Source organism: Dysidea avara, chromosome 9, assembly GCF_963678975.1.
Source record: "Dysidea avara chromosome 9, odDysAvar1.4, whole genome shotgun sequence".
NCBI classification, from domain to species: Eukaryota; Metazoa; Porifera; class Demospongiae; order Dictyoceratida; family Dysideidae; genus Dysidea; species Dysidea avara.
Genome location: NC_089280.1, coordinates 2,359,632 through 2,376,297, shown reverse-complemented (window position 1 = coordinate 2,376,297; position 16,666 = coordinate 2,359,632). Strand labels below are relative to the sequence as shown.

The 16,666-nt window shown below is 38.3% G+C and overlaps 2 protein-coding genes across 2 annotated transcripts in view; both read right to left on the bottom strand.

Annotated features, from left to right (window-relative positions):
- LOC136265809 (tudor domain-containing protein 1-like) overlaps window positions 1-11,315 on the bottom strand; it is a 26,279-nt gene extending 14,964 nt beyond the window's left edge. Inside the window, exons 1-20 of the mRNA XM_066060726.1 lie at window positions 11,146-11,315; window positions 10,969-11,063; window positions 10,880-10,920; window positions 10,760-10,825; window positions 6,695-6,767; window positions 6,548-6,646; window positions 6,423-6,500; window positions 6,220-6,364; window positions 6,060-6,174; window positions 5,885-6,014; window positions 5,541-5,636; window positions 5,435-5,485; window positions 4,061-4,123; window positions 3,773-3,892; window positions 2,987-3,722; window positions 2,823-2,940; window positions 418-556; window positions 262-357; window positions 160-210; window positions 46-105 (exon numbers count right to left, since the gene is read on the bottom strand). Of these exons, the coding sequence (XP_065916798.1) occupies window positions 46-105; window positions 160-210; window positions 262-357; window positions 418-556; window positions 2,823-2,940; window positions 2,987-3,722; window positions 3,773-3,892; window positions 4,061-4,123; window positions 5,435-5,485; window positions 5,541-5,636; window positions 5,885-6,014; window positions 6,060-6,174; window positions 6,220-6,364; window positions 6,423-6,500; window positions 6,548-6,646; window positions 6,695-6,767; window positions 10,760-10,825; window positions 10,880-10,920; window positions 10,969-11,063; window positions 11,146-11,239 (2,466 nt within the window). The 5' untranslated portion in view covers window positions 11,240-11,315. The remainder of the gene's footprint in view (window positions 1-45; window positions 106-159; window positions 211-261; window positions 358-417; window positions 557-2,822; window positions 2,941-2,986; window positions 3,723-3,772; window positions 3,893-4,060; window positions 4,124-5,434; window positions 5,486-5,540; window positions 5,637-5,884; window positions 6,015-6,059; window positions 6,175-6,219; window positions 6,365-6,422; window positions 6,501-6,547; window positions 6,647-6,694; window positions 6,768-10,759; window positions 10,826-10,879; window positions 10,921-10,968; window positions 11,064-11,145) is intronic.
- On the bottom strand, window positions 11,277-16,649 carry LOC136265829 (serine/threonine-protein kinase Nek7-like). The gene is made up of 10 exons (XM_066060767.1): window positions 16,426-16,649; window positions 16,314-16,376; window positions 16,208-16,264; window positions 12,759-12,812; window positions 12,667-12,710; window positions 12,040-12,104; window positions 11,886-11,993; window positions 11,741-11,835; window positions 11,580-11,693; window positions 11,277-11,525 (listed from the first exon to the last, which is right to left on the bottom strand). Exons 1-10 carry the CDS (start codon window positions 16,600-16,602, stop codon window positions 11,397-11,399), a joined length of 906 nt encoding a protein of 301 aa, XP_065916839.1. The 5' UTR covers window positions 16,603-16,649; the 3' UTR covers window positions 11,277-11,396.
- Window positions 16,650-16,666: the final 17 nt, after the last annotated feature.

Below are 16,666 nucleotides of genomic sequence, written 5' to 3'. Positions count from 1 at the left end.
AATTTTTCTTGCACTTGTATAATCTGAGAACAGCTTTTAACTCACAATTTTAGCCTGAAACTCGTCCTTCCTACTTCGTCTGATGGCAGCAAATCGATCACACATCTGGACAGACACACACTGACACACAGATATTATTATACACTACATCACGCATACCACTGGAGTAAAGGAGGTGTGATCATCTGATGCAATACTACAGCAAAATGCCTGAGGGTGTGTCACTATTACTACATCATCTTTATAACAATAATGACCCACTTGAAAAGGTAATTCCCTCATGTTTACCACAAGTGGTACGATATCAGTTACAGTGACAACCTCAGCATTCCCATAATCCAAATATCTAACTAAGAACTGTTAACACGTTGGCCATAACATCAATACAATCATCAAATTATAATAATAGTAACACACTTGATCAGATGTGACTAACTCCTCCACTCTGCCTCTGTACCAATCATTATCAACTGAGTAGAGGGCAGCACACAGGGACCCCACCTGGGGGGTTCCCCAGGTAGACTGGTGATTAGATTTTAATTCAGCACACAATGACCTAATGAGAATACCAAACATGTTAGCTGATCATCCATCAATAGAGACTATGAAAATGTATGTGTGGTGTGTGTGTGTATGCGTGCGTGAGGCAGCAGATGGTGTTAGGAGAGAAAAGCTACCAGTTATAGGTGACTGTTATATTAGAGTGATAGACTGTTCTATTAGAGTATCTTGATCTTTTGTAATAAATTTTGGACCTCCAAGTACCAGGCACTTGTCTCCAATAGTATAACATGTCTATCATTGGTGAGAATCACGATAATATCGACATCGTGATATTATTGTTTCACTGAAATCTAGATGATACAGGTAGGAATACCACAGTATTATTATAATACCAAGACATCGCCCAGCCCCCTAAGTGGCTTGCAAGTTTAATGTTGAGAAGTTTATTGATGATGGAACAAATAGGCAGTAACACCATTGAATGTGTTAGTGAATTCCCATACTTTGGCTTGTTGATTGCTGACAGTGGGGAGTTGATGTTGAGAAGAGAATTGCAAGTGCTGCAAAGACATTTGGAGCAATTTGATGTGGTGTTTTTGATGATTCCCATCTATCCATTGCCACAAAGAGACAGTGCACTTGTGTTTTGTCTGTACTGCTTTATGGTAGAGCCCCTTAATTAAGAAACAAACTAAATTGCTTTCATCACAGGTGTCTTAAAATTGTACTGGGTATTACTAACGTGCAGATGTGGTAGGGACATATTGCAACAGCAGTAGAGAGCAGTAGGGTGAAAATGAAACCATGGAGAATAAGCTGAAACATCGTCGGGATGTCTGCATGATTACCACTTCCCCAAGATTTGTCTCTTTAAGCTGGTTGTCTCATTCCCATCCATTTAGTGGACCCAGAAGACATGGAGAGATGTTATAAAGAGTAGTGCTCTGCGATATATCGCTAATACCGTTTATCGTGATAAATTATCATAACCGATTATCATACCGTGACAGTGTTTGATAACCGATATATCGAAATACCAGTATATCGATGAATATTGGTATAGGATTGCTTTTAACTCGGCCTCTGGTGTTTAATTATCCAATTTGTTATGGTTTAACAGACACGCCTTAAACAAACTCTTGAGGTTGTCACATTACAACACATACCTACTTGTACTGAACTATATATTTTGGTTTTTGGGGATGATACCACTTCATATACTAGGCCCAAGAAATGATGCAATAGTTACAATAACAAGCTAACTATATACCGATATACCGTGATATTTTCCTGATACTAATACCGTGTATTCAAATTTCAATACCGCCGAGCTCTAATAAAGAGTGATCTAAAGTCTGTGGGGATGAGTGATCATTGTGTTCAAGCTCAAGATAGGGAACAGTGGAGTTCAGTTTGGAGCCAAAGTGTGGAGATGCCCAAGTCAGCTACCAAAGAATGTAGTATGCCAAGTGTGTCAATTTTGTATACCATAGCAACTTTAACCCTTAAACCTGCATACTCCGAAACTTAATAAATATGCATAGCTATGCAATTTACATCAATCTGCTTGTGATGTAACAAGGATTAAAATGATACCTAGGGTTTTACCCTAACGCTAAATGGTGAGGCCAAAACTAGCCATGAAAATAACTTTTCGGAAACACATACCTTTATAAAATGGTTGATAACTCAATGGTAGTTGCTCCTATCGCCTTGCAACAAATTTCACTTGATTCATCGTGAAATTTTCGATCAAGCCATCCCATGTGTAAACATGCATTTCCAAAAAGGGTTTAAGGGTTAAGCCTGATACCATCTAAACCAACCACTGAATTTACTTTTAAGAACATTGTGGGGTGAGCACGAAAGTGTGAAGTCACTGAAGTGGTACTGTGCCTTTGAAAGTGACAGTGAAATGATCAGCTACTTCGTAAGATATTATCTATGGCAAAACTGTAGTTAGTATATTAGCTCGTCTTTGCAGTCTGGAGTTCTCTATGATGTCTACACAATGATTCACCCCTAGTTGGTCCATTCAGCTGACTATCGGCACACACAGCATGGCAGTCACATGCTTACAGTGACACTTTAGGCCATAGCTGTATGAACATTTGTAACCTTGTACTGTTGGTCATATGACACTTGTAACATGCATACCAGATATTGTCAACCATACTGGTTGGACAATGTACAAACAAATAAGGAATTTTTACACCTTTCTCACTAGCGTGGGGCTTGCTCAGGCTCAGGTTCATCCCAATAGTATTAATTTTAATCACTAAACTTACAAAAATTCTAACATTTCATTTTACACTTACTGGAGGGAATCCATCAGTTCTGCAAAGATTTCATCAGTTTTATCATCAACTTCTCGTTGGCTCCAAAATGTACCATCAGGTTTCAAATCAGTTACTATGGTGATGTCGGTCTCCACTCCTAACAAAATCATGAAAATATAAGACACAAGTGTTGCTATGGTTACCAGGTACAAGAGCCTCCAGAAGAGGTGGGGCTGTGCCATCAACATCATATGCCACACCCACAAGTAGATCATGGGTAGATTCATCTTGAGACGTGGAGACATTTTCTAATTGATGCCCACTAGTAACCTCTATATTATCAATGCAATTGTCAGTTGATGATGTCACTTCCTGAAGTGCACTTGCTTCATTGTTTTGATCTTTACTGACTATATTGCCAACACTTGTGACATTCTCACTCCCCACCCCAGTGGGGATAATGGTGACACTACTTTCTATTACATTATTGGCTGGAACAACATCGTCTCCCATTTCAGTATGAGTAGAGGTGACATCATTTCCTATCCCAGTAGGAGTGACACTGTCCCTATCCCTTGTATCAGTAACATTATTCCGCACTCCAGTGGGGGTAGAGTTGATACGCTCCCTATCATTTACATCAGTAACATTGTTGCCCACCCTGACAGGGGTGGAAGTGATACAGTCCTCTACACCAGCAAGGGAGGAAGGAACATTGGTAGTAACGTTAACTCCTGTCATACTGGTCGTCAAAGTCTGGAATGCGGAATGGGGAATATGGAGAACTCCAGGTTGAGACAACACAAATTCTGGAGCATCCATATTAAGTGCTGATGTTGCCTTGGAAGGAGGAGGGGCTTCCTGTGAAGTGGGTGTAGCTACACGTGGTGGGTTTGGCTGGTTTAACCGATAGTCTCGGTGGATTATGGGATGTCGTGACTACAAACACACTTGCATTATAGCAGTCAGTACATGAACAATGAAATTACTTGTTTTTGCTCTTCCTTCATTTTGGAGAGCACCAAGTTGCTTATATCATCCCCACCCCCTTCCTGCTCCTGCACACTAACCAGATAGCGTGTGTGAGTGTCACCATTAGCAGGAGGAAGCTAAGGGTAGTGACATGTACATTAACAACACTACAGGAATGCTTAGGAAACACACGATACACACGATACACACGATACACACGATACACACGATACACACGATACACACGATACACACACACACACACACACACACACACACACACACACACACACACACACACACACCTCAGATATGATATGAAGATATACAACCTTGTTCTTGGTTCTGTCATTGAACAACCAACGAGCCTACACAAAAATAATGACAACACAATGGTGACCAAGTTACCAATCCAAAGCTCACAACGGGCAAAACCAACCAACACCACCAGTGGGTAGTTAGTTACATATACTACCATACTACTATTGTGATAAGCCACAACGTGTCCAATAAAATGTTAAGTGTTGTTATTTACGGAACCAATGAATCTCAGCCCAAAACTCCCAGGGTCACCAGACAGAAACATGACCTGGATGCTGTGTTAACTGTTCTTTCTAATGTTGACTCTACTCTGTCTAGATCATCCATCCAAGATCTCCATCGTCTGGGTAAATTTAATGCCACCAATCCTAAGCCTAGACCATTACTAGTTAAATTCCTACATACTTTTGATGTAACATCAATTTTGTCTAGTAGATCCTTGGCACCTAAAGACATCATAATCAAACCCTACCTGTCCAGAGAGGAAATAGCAATTGAATCAGTGTATTTACAAACTAGATGGGAATTAGCTCAGAAAAGGACCAACAAGAAAAGTGTCAAACTGAAAGGAAACAACATTTACATCAATGGTAAGCTATTTGGCAGAATCAACAGATCTAGTGGCTCTTCCTATGTGATGACCCCAGCAACACCAGTACCTACCACCTCAAGTTGAAACACTTATAATGTACATATCTAAGTAGTAAGTAATCTCAACTATACAGATATGTATGTAAATAAGTAGTGTAATGTAGACAGTGGCTGTTGGTTATCTGTTACCTTCATATCCTTGGTGTGTTTACACCATAAAGTTTTAAATAAATAAATTCGACAAACTATAGTATGTTCACGTTGAGCTGAACCGAACCCTCAAAAACATTTAATAACTCATGGATGCAATTACACATGATCCTGAAATTTGGCTCATTTGTAGTACTGCTTGACCCGCTAAAAATATTTCAAAATCTTTTTGTTCAAATATTTGACATAATATTTACGGCCAATCAAAATTTTCACAATACATTTCCTATGTGGAAGCCATATAAATACACTGTCCATTACAGCCCTTTCCCGAACTTGTAATGGAGCCAAACTGTACGTGTCTGTTGTTGACACCTTTGCTGTTACCAATAATCATCTGGTTAAGCGAAATGTTAACTCTGTTGAGAAAAAATCTACTTTTAATTTTTAGCCGTTTTTCAGGATTCAGCTCAACGTGAACATACTATAGTGTAGCCATGTAGGAAAACTGCTGCTGTTACCCTTGGACAGTAGACACATAGCTTTTAAAGTTAACTACATCAGTAATATGTACTAGGTTTGTGTTACAACACAAAATATTCCTATACAACAATCACCTCTCTGCTGAGCTCAACCCCTTGCTCTTCACTTAGACAACATCTGATGGTCTACAGATGGACAACATTGGGTGTGGCTGGCCATTAAGGGGTGTGGCTAGCTAACCTGCAGGGGATAGTAGAGGTATTTGTCTGGTAGGCTCCTCAACTGGGACACTGTACAATCCTGATAGTTGCCATAGTCAATGTAGCAAATCTTCACCTGCAGACAATGAATACTCCAGTAAGAGTTATAGTTGGTTGTGATTGGAATTTTACAAAGTATACGCCCCTCCTATGTTATGATAACTAAGACATTGTTATACATATGGAGCAACAGTACATGACAGTTAGCTTGGTGCAACAAATAACAGACAAAGATCACTTGCACAACTATTGAAATAGAGTTCCTATATAGCAATATCTCAAGATGGATTAAAATCACACAAACAATACATCATAACTGCTTACATAAGATGATGACACAACATTAGTCAGTTGTGCTCTGTGCCAGTGATGGTCTTCTGAGTAGCAGGCACAACAAAACTGACCAGCCTTAGGATCAGTGATTGGCTGGATTACATTGTGATCAATATCAACCCTATGGGTAAAGATCAACTAAGGATCAACAACAAATCAAACATACTTGATGGAATGACTGATCACAGATAATATTCCTTCACTGTTTCGTCCGCCCAACCTCACCCAGAACAATCCGTGTGGTGTCATCTTAGAGACCACCATTCCTGAGACTGTCTCTCCTGTGATGTAATGAGATCATGTGATCACTAAGGGGTGGGGATTACCTGGCTGCACTTGTTTTGCTGGCAAAGGTAATACCAGGATGTCACTGATTCGACGTTTTGCAATGGCAACAGAATTAGCCAATGAAAACATACAATCTGTAGCAGGTAATGTCATGGCAACTGACTGGTCCAATACTTGCGACATCTATATATCATAACAGTATTACCATGACAACAACTGGATGGTCCTAATTATTGCACACCTGATCTAATAAGGAGTCTCTCTCCTCAGCAAATTGTCGAGCTTCAACAGTTAATGACGTTTGAGCTTTAGACATCACCTGAATGATTTTCAGTGAAGCCAGATTACCTTGAGGGCGTGGCTGACCTCTGCAAGCTGATCAATCAAATTGTTGCATTGTGTACTCACATGATCACACTGTTGAGTCCTTTGGTCCCTAATTTGACCCAGTCCAGCTATTAACACCTTAAAAAACAACAACAGTAAATAGTAACATACAAGTAGCACACTCACTTTTTCTCTCTCATTGATGTCTTCTCTCAATTCCTTCATCATTTCCTCTACATGTCTGACTGACTGGTCATAGCTATGTAATGTTACATGATGTGATATACTACCACACATCATGTTGATATGCTCATCATAATCAGTTATTAGATTGTAACAGATACATGAGTAACATGATAGTAATGTCTAGAATTGGCATCAGAAGAATACCACATGGGTAGGAATTAAACTCATGCTGAGTATAGCAAAGGGTTGATAAGTGCAATTACTCTAATAGAGCAGTCACTATTCATTAGGTTGAAAATTTTTCAGACAGCTGATTTCATGTTGTGGTGGTGCATCATGTCATGTAGTAGTTGTCTTGCCATACGATAGAAGGCACAACATTCCACTATAGCTAGCTATGTGGTTACACGTGACTAAACACTGAACAAAAGATGAAGTCACGATAGCTACAAATGTTCAACTAAACCCACAATTCATTGTGAATGATCAAGCTCGTGATGTTAGGAACATATAATTAAGCTTCTGAAAATTTTATAACTATACCCAATACTATTAGATTACATCACTCGTTCACTTCTATGTGCAGATACCAACTTGCTACCTCTATGTAATTTTATGGCTTTCTTTACAAGTTTACGTAGCTCATTAGTATTCATAAATTATGCACTGTTACAATGAATACTCTTAATATACCAGACAGTTCATATCAAAATATTCTAACAGAACAGTCACCAGCGCAACACACAGTTAATGAGAACCACTCAATTTTAGTTTATAAATCTTGCTACATGTGCCAAACATCAGAACTCCTTATTAATAGTCCTATGATACAAGCAAACTCTATGAATATACTTCAGACATGTTATATGCTACAGAGCCATTGGAAATAAACAATATTTACTTAATTCTTTGCAGGGATTTGATCAAATGTAGACATGCTAATGAAGACCCTGTCCTGTAACGAGAAGGATAAGAACACAGATTGTCATGATTGCTGCAAGTCCGGTAGTAAAACTTACCGTCAGTGACAGTCACTGAGAAATGAAACTAGATAAATACTATAGCTGAGAGCATTTGAATCAGATTTCAATGATAGTAAGACTCATAATGACTAAAGAGGCCTAGTGAAACACAGAAGAACCAGGAGCTGAGAGAGGAGCAGCTAGAGGAGATTCTTGTAACTTATGCTGCTGCCATTAGAAGTCAGACAATCAACTTTGAGACTTTATTAGAATGCACCAGAGTTAATTATCCAAACATCAAAAATGACCTTCTATTAGAATATTTTGTCAAGTAATTGAACAAAGCCTCTGTATATAAAAGACTGTTTGATTGTAGATTGTAGATGAGTTTCAGTTGTACTTGTTGCACTTAATATGGTATCTTTTGTGCCAGACTTGCTCAGAAGAACACATGATTGTACAATAAATGTGACCGGATCTGCGAAAACCCGACATAATGGCGCAAGCCTAAATTTTCAGTATAAGCCATTGATTTGCAATGGGTAAAATATTTGCGTAATCGAAAAATTTTTTTTGTAAAATTTTAAAACGCTTTGTCCTTTGTGAAGGAAGAGTCCTATGATAAAAACCTGGATATCATCTTATTCGCCTACTCAAGAGTTCAAAAATCTTTGTTTCGTTGCAGTAGACTAAAGGATACGTAAGTTATGGGCATTTGTTTACGTCACGTCGAAACGACAGTACGCGATCCATTTTTCTTCACTGATTTCGTCTCTGCATGCAGTGAAGAATGGTAATAGAAGAAAAAACTTACCCAGTAATGGACTCCCCTATTCATGGCGAACATAATGGTGCAAGTTGCAACTCTGTACTGCATTGTATTTGTAAGTTACAGCCGTTTTTGTAAGCTCATGTAATTTATTTTCCCAATACTTGCTGTACAAATCGATTTTTCTGTTGTTGCTACTTTGTAGGGCTGTAACTCCAAAAGTTGTTGCCATATGAGGCTGAAACTTGGCCAGAGCATACACTTGGTTAAGTAGATCATAGATAGATATTCAATAATACAGAATTTGAAAAATGCGCCATTGTGTCGGGTTTTCGCAGATCCGGTCACAAATAGTCTTTAGGATAAGAAAACAGCTACTGTATTAAGCATATGACTACATACTGTCACAACATTGATCTCATATAACAAGTGTAAAGCCATGACTGCAGTAAGTCCACAGTGAATCAATGCTTACACACCTCAGTGCTTTATTATGGAGCTATTTATTACACCACAAACATGTAGTAGACAAGTATTGTTAATAACAGCATTAAAAGACAATAAGCAGAAAAAGGGTCGACCGACTGTCAGCAGTTGACAAAACAAAATTAAGGGGAATCAGTGACTTCCATTAGTACATCAGAACAGATTGACAGCAATTAAGCACCTTTAGAAATCAATTATGCAAAGTCGATATTCTAGGATGAAATGAAAGGTGTAATATGTAACGAAGTGTGACATCATTGCTTCGTTCACAATAACCCAGTTAGTGCTAAAATATATGCATTAAATACAATTTCACCTCAAAATCTGGGGTCTTTTAGAACATTACATTAACGTATATAAGGAGCACAATCTGTATATCAAACAACTCCTGTCACCCCCACCGTTAGCTAATTTTTGTATTACAACTATTGAGGCTTGCGTGAAATTTCCAGCTGAAATATGCAATTAAGGTAATATTTTAAAGTAGTGCTAAAGTGCTAACAATGAGAACAGCAAATAAGGTGTTACATTATAACAACATCTAACACAATACAAATGATTCAATCAGACATACTAACAAGCACACACTGGCAGAACAAAGAAATGTGATGATTAAAACAATCTTCACATAGAATATACTACAAATCAGAGATTTAAAGAGGAATTATTTAGACTCACACAAAATAGAGGAATTATTTAGACTCACACAAAATCATTTGTAGAGGCTTTCTATTAGAGCTGAGCGATAGTACAACTATCACTATTCACAATAGATAGTAACTTTTATATCACAATAGTGATAGTATCACGATATTACTAGCAGCTATCAAAGACACTCGACCTCACATACATGACACATGAATAATCCAATTACACACCACATGTCTGCTTTTCTAACACTATATTGGTAAAATCTGTCATGTATTACAGTTGTAATCTTTGTTGTGCGTGCTCTACTGGACTTTCACAGTTACCTTAACAATATCATGTTTACTTCTTTTTTGACTAACACACAGATATGCATAATTTATCACAATAGTATGATAGCATACTATCATATATAGCATACTATCATAATCACGATTGTTACTCACTATCACGATAATCAATAGATCACAACTATCACTCAGCTCTACTTTCTATGAGCCTTATCTGTAATTATGTCACTAAATAAAACTGGCAGCAATAGTGGAGGTACTTTGTACAGAGGGATATTGGGAGAGATGGCATATGATAATGCTTATATATTCACACAAGGGTAAAGGTGAGGTATATATACTTCAAGTGTGAATGAGCATATTTGTGGGTTGTTTACTAGTTTTAGTCTGGTTTTGCCAGACAGTCACTTTCCACACAGCCACAACACGTCTACTACCTCTTACCATCTAATGATTCCAAGCATAACAAACAACTAAAAATGTTCAGTTCAATGACTTCATGAAAAGTACCCTCACCATCATCAAATTGTACGTCACATTTTGTAATTGTGGATAAGTCTTATTGTGTTAGATACTCTACTATTTATTAACTCTTGGTTATAATAGAGGACAATGACCCAAAGATGGTAAGTTGGCGCCTGATAGATCAGCTGGGTCATGACAGATAGCAGCAGCTGGAAATAAGTACAATACTACAAGTAGGAGGTTACAATATTACAGATATCACAGTTTCTAATGTACAACAGAAAATTTTTACAGAGCTGTTTAATTTTCCAATAATCTTGTTAATTACTAGCCAGATAGCAATTAACAAAAATTATATAAAGGTCAAATTAAAATTTTTTAGACATAGTTTCAGAATGAATTTATTAGCAGTTACACATACTGTTACCACGACAACATAGCTTACCATGTATTAACTGATGTCACAGTATCACGTGACTTGGTCTGTGCCTCCTTTAAGCTGGTCTCCCGCCTGAAATAATAACAATACACCACCATCCATACTAATAGCAACTGGAACACTTACTCTTTTAACAATTCCAACTTCTCTTCCACCGGTAGCCATAGCTACCATGGTATAATTACTATACATTACAATACAAGTTAGTAAACTACCTTTCTGCTGATGTTTACTAGCTTGTGACGGCGGAATATTCCCTTAGCGTGTAGTATGGACGAACACTCGACGCACAACGCTAACGGGTCGCTTTCTGCTCCAGTGAAACAACAGACAGGTGAAAGTGTGGTGCGCTTGTATTAGAAATAACACGAAAACACGTACTAACAACTTACGCGACTCGCTTAATCGAGCTCGTCCACAACTAGAACACTCAAATTCAGCTGCTTCCTCTTCACAACGTTCACACAATCCGCGAGCACTGGACATAACCGCTGCACATCACCCGCGTAAAATTTGAACCGACTTTCACTCACGAGCTGACCTTTTTTTTTTGCAAAAATAAAATAATGATCTCTTATAATACACATGAACACACAAAATAAATTAACTAAGTGATTGGCGAGTTATTAACTGGTGTGGTGTATTAGTGTGAGGGTGTTTTCCGGTGGGCATTAAATGCAGTATTCATTTTCTGAGCTATTTCATAAACAGTAACAATACTAGGTCTCTCCTCAGCCTTGTACTTGATACAGTTGTTAACTATACTGTGTAACTATGGGAACAGAACAGTTCTAATATATTAGAGCATCGTATGACCCGTAGTTACCTCCTTGGAGTAGATATCAGAAGGAAGTGGAGGGTAGTCACACTTCTCAATCTTCTTACACAAGGAATAAAGGTTCATCTTGTCCCCATAAAATGGTGACTGCAACGCTGCCATCTAATGTATATCACCATGGATACCATAATGTTACCATAACAACATACCTCATACAACAAACAGCCCAGTGACCAGATATCTGATTTGAAGTTATACCCTGTCTCATGTATCCTCTCTGGTGACATGTAGTATGGGGTACCCACTTGGGTGGAATGTGGTAAGTAAATGGTATACCATGTATAACAGAAGTACCTAAAGAATGAGCTGCCGTGGTACTGGAACTAAAGAATCTACCCAATCCCAGGTCTCCCAGCTTGACCACTCCCTCTCCAGTTATGAAAACATTAGCTGGCTTGATGTCTAGTGTGGTTACCATGGTAGCAGACATCAGCCACACTACACTAACCTCGATGCATGACACGTCGAGAGTGCATGTGATCCAGTGCTCCACAGATTTGAGTGAAATAACGCCTAGCAACAAGAAACATTAACACACATTGTTGTGTGCAGTTGTCGACAATTATAAGTTAAACTCAAATTATAATTTTCTAGAAAAAGTGTAAAGCAGCCGTGGTCAAATCTTATAGCATCAATCCTTGGTGCAACACAAGAGGCATAGCATCTGTACTTTTATTTTTGCTACATTAGAAGGTGTCAAGTCACTATCGCATGTCTAGAATTTACAATAACTGTTGTTCAGATTTGTTACAATTTCCCAAAACTGTCTTCTCAGGTTTCAGAGAATGTGACTTGCAGATGTTGCAAGATTCTTATAAGGTCATTGTCTGAATATTGCAGTCTTCTGCAATAATTTGTTATCCAATGCAAGTTCATTCCTCTGGGAACAAAGCATTGAGACTGTTACTACGAAAACCTTCATTGGTTTAACTATGATAAAAAAAGCCATGACAACTTTGTCCCTCATATATCTTAATCAGCCAGTTGAGACAAGTGGCTATATATTACACACAGTGGCAAACACCACATATCATAGACTATCACACTGCCATGGTTCGAGGCACTGAATACTCACCATATAGTTGCTTCAGGTATTAGTGCCTTCTGCTTCTTAAAATGCTACACGAGGTAACCATAACACAAGTTGTCATGGTAACATTCCCTTACTCTGATCATTCTGGACAAGTCACCAGCATCAGCTAGTTCCAGTACTATGTTGAGCTATAACAACAATGATATCACCATATATTACATGATTGTACATGGCAACTATGTAACATACACTGTACTGGCTGGAATTATAGGTATTTATTTTTATAACAGCTTTTTACCCATTACACTGGCGACTACACAAGATTAGGGCTGGGACAAATATTGAATTTTACCTTCGAACATTTGCAAATAAAATGTTCAAACATTCAAACTTCAGTGTTAGCTATAGAAGTTACAGGTTTTCTTGCATTTATGCACATCCTTCTTCAGTTTTATCATTCTAATCTGATTTAAATTAAGTTAGTAGGCATTTGGAAAATACATAGCAGTTGGAAAATACATAGCAGCAGTACTGAATGATGCGATCGATCGATTGCATAATGGGCATGTCCACTATACTGCAATTTTGCATAGGCAAACACCAAGTAATGGATAAAAAGATGTTTCCATGAACTTTATCAGGTGTTTTAAGGGTACAACTACAATAGTAAGCTAAACTGCAATGGTTTAAAAGTGGGCGTGGCACATGAAGACAAATCACAAAGACATGAACATTGATTGCACAAGATGAATAAGCAGCTGCAATAAAGATAATGATGTTTATCTGTAATTCTTTCATAGGCTATGAGTGCATTATGTAACTTCGAAGAACAGTTTTATAAATAGAAGTTTACTTAACCCTCAAACCACAAAACATTCGAAGCTTCGTCCCAGCCCTACACAAGATCAACATCCACTCATTCAACATTATGCTTCCATGCTGCCACCTTCCTTTTAGAGATTTTAGTGGAAAGAACATTTTTCGCTTTGCTATGTTTTTCCAATTGCACAGAACTACAACATAGCAGTTTCTGAAATGTCATGCAACATGAGCACAAAATTTAGTGATAGAAGGCAATGAAATGTTGCTGTTTAACTATAACCATATTGTTTCGAATTACAGCCCAGGTATTTATTTCTTTCGAGCAACTTTTTATCCTGGCTACTAAACAAGACCGGTGACTATACAAGACCAGCGATACCTGATCAGCATTCATGAGTCAACTTCATACCTTGGTGTTGTACTCTCCTGGACTCTCCTTGATGTTTCCCTCAGCATATTTCACAGATTCAAGGTTAAAAGGAACTCTATTAAACGTTCTTCACTTCATCGTTTATAACACCACCCAGAATAGTTAAAAATAATGACTGCACTAGACGTTTATTTGAGACCCGGTGTTTATTATCGCTATGATGCTGTATACCCCCAACTACACAGGACCAGGCGTTTATACAAGACCGGCCGTAATTCGAGGCAATACGGTACACACAAAATGCAATGTAGAGACAATTTATATACAAGCACAATGCAGTTGTCAATAGAGTGTAAACAAAGCAAACTGTGTGCATGGTGTCGTGCATACTACCAGTTATGTCTGCTGTGTATCCAAGTTGTACCCATCGTTCCTTAAACTAACCTACATGGGCTGGGAGAAATTTTGATAAAGTGGAGAATTTGCTGGCAAAATATAGACTAAATCTCCATCATTTTTCGTTGAGCATGGATTGTTACTTCAAATGACATGATATGTACCTCCTCTAATCCACACCTTTTATTTCAACTCACACTGTACCACAGACACAGGCTGGGCAAACGCATCTTAGTGATGAAGCTTTCAACAGCATGTTACAGCAGTTACATGTTTGGCGATGACATAACATTAAAATAATACCCGGTAATACTCTTAGTAAGAATTTGAACTTACATTTAGTTAGTGCTGATACCCTGTTAACTACACTATTATATGATGCTGAAGTCACAACTGTGAAACTGTATAGAATATCATAACCAGTTACTGAGCAGATCATAACTGCCGGTGTCCAGTTAACAGATATTGAATGACATTTCCTGCAAATCTGCAACTAGTATGTAAGCTACGTACCCTTAAAATTTGTAGTACAGTTTCAGTACAGATTGTACAAATTGTCCTTTTAGTAATGCAAAGTAATAGGCACCAATTGTACATATATAGTATGTTCACGGTGAGCTGAATCCTCAAAAACATTTAATAACTCATGGATGCAATTATACACGATCTTGAAATTTGGCTTATTTACAGTACTGCTTGATCCGCTAAAAATATTTCGAAATCTTGTTGTACAAATGTTTGACATAATATTTATGGCCAATCAAAATTTTCACAATACATTTCCTATGGAGAAGCCATATAAGTACAGTGTCCATTAGAGCCCTTTCCCGAACTTGTAATGGAGCCAAACCGTACGTGTCTGTTGTTGACACCTTTGCTGTTACCAATAATCATCTGGTTGGCAGAAATGTTAACTCTGTTGAGAAAAAATCCACTTTTAATTTTTAGCTGTTTTTCAGGATTCAGCTCAACGTGAACATACTATAGCAGAATCCTACTAAAAGTGTGATATCAATGTTAAAGCACAAGAAAAATACCCCCGAAACAGTGAATATTTTACGAGATCAGTTGTACAAAAAAAAAAACTGATAACAGCTAATTGGTTTACCCTGTAAGGTTTCACAGCACTAACTGAAGTCAAAGTAATTATCAGCAGACACTAAGGTTACTAGCCATTGAAGGTTGAACTAATTACAGGGAGTATGATCTAATATATTGTATCATCATTAACCCATCCCCATGGTTACAATAACAGCTGACTCATCTGTTTACTTAGTACTACGACTACACCAATACTCCACCCCTACCTATAGTGTGGCTAGTGTCACAACATGTATTAGAGTGTGACATTGTTTGTGTCTGTGTCAGTATTATGTGCATAGCATGATATTGGCATGTGTGATACACACTGTGAGACACAAATTGAATGTCTTTGAGCAGGCTGTAGGACCAGGTATCCTACAGACCTTCAGCACTTGTGCTGTAAAGCTTTAATAAATTAACTAGAGTCCATTTGGTTCTACTTGGGGTACTTAGAGATAATGAGTCACTCTCTAGAATTCCTATGGATATAAATACATGAAAATAACAAGGAGAAAACATCCTGACCGTCTGGTAGACTCCTGTAAGCGTTCGAGCGTAAATCGTATGGCTGCAGGTTCGAGGCTACCTAGGTCCAGTCATGGATTTTTTCTCCTTTCTGCAACTTTTCAAACACACCTTAAGTAGTTAATGTCTTAGTGTCTAATGTCTTTGAGCAGGCTGTAGGACCAGGTATCCTACAGACCTTCAGCACTTGTGCTGTAAAGCTTTAATAAATGTGTGCAATGGTAGTGGTGTGGCTATTGTACAGGCACATGGATCAAGCATGCTTATGTGAGAGCACACACACACACATACACGCACACACACAAACTAGATGGCTCATCAGCTAAACATGATGGGTAATGCACAAAATTGGTTGGACTAATCACAAACACAATAATAGCTGCTGACCTCATTATTCTCCACGAACGAGGCGAGGTATTTGATCACGTTAGGATGATTCAGTTGCTAGAAGGAGGCGACACCTCACACCACGGGTCAACACTTCACGCGTTACCTTTAACAAGTCTATTTCATTGATGCAGTCCTGTCGTGCCTTTGCGTCTACCATATCAAATAGCTACCCAGCGTGTAGCATTAATAACAATGATATAGGGATACGGTGGTACCTTGACTTTCTTTAGCGCCACTATCGAATTATCTGCTAGACACCTAGCACGGTACACGACGCTAAACTGTCCTTTACCGATCCATTTCTCTTCCCTAAAGTTAGCTAGTGACGAGTACTTGTCAGGAACACTGCCTGGATCGCTCAACAGTCCAGCAGTAGCTGCGTCCATTGCCATCTAATGCCACCCGCTCTTAGAGGCGGTAAATTATCACGTGATTAGAGCAACAATTGCTAACTAT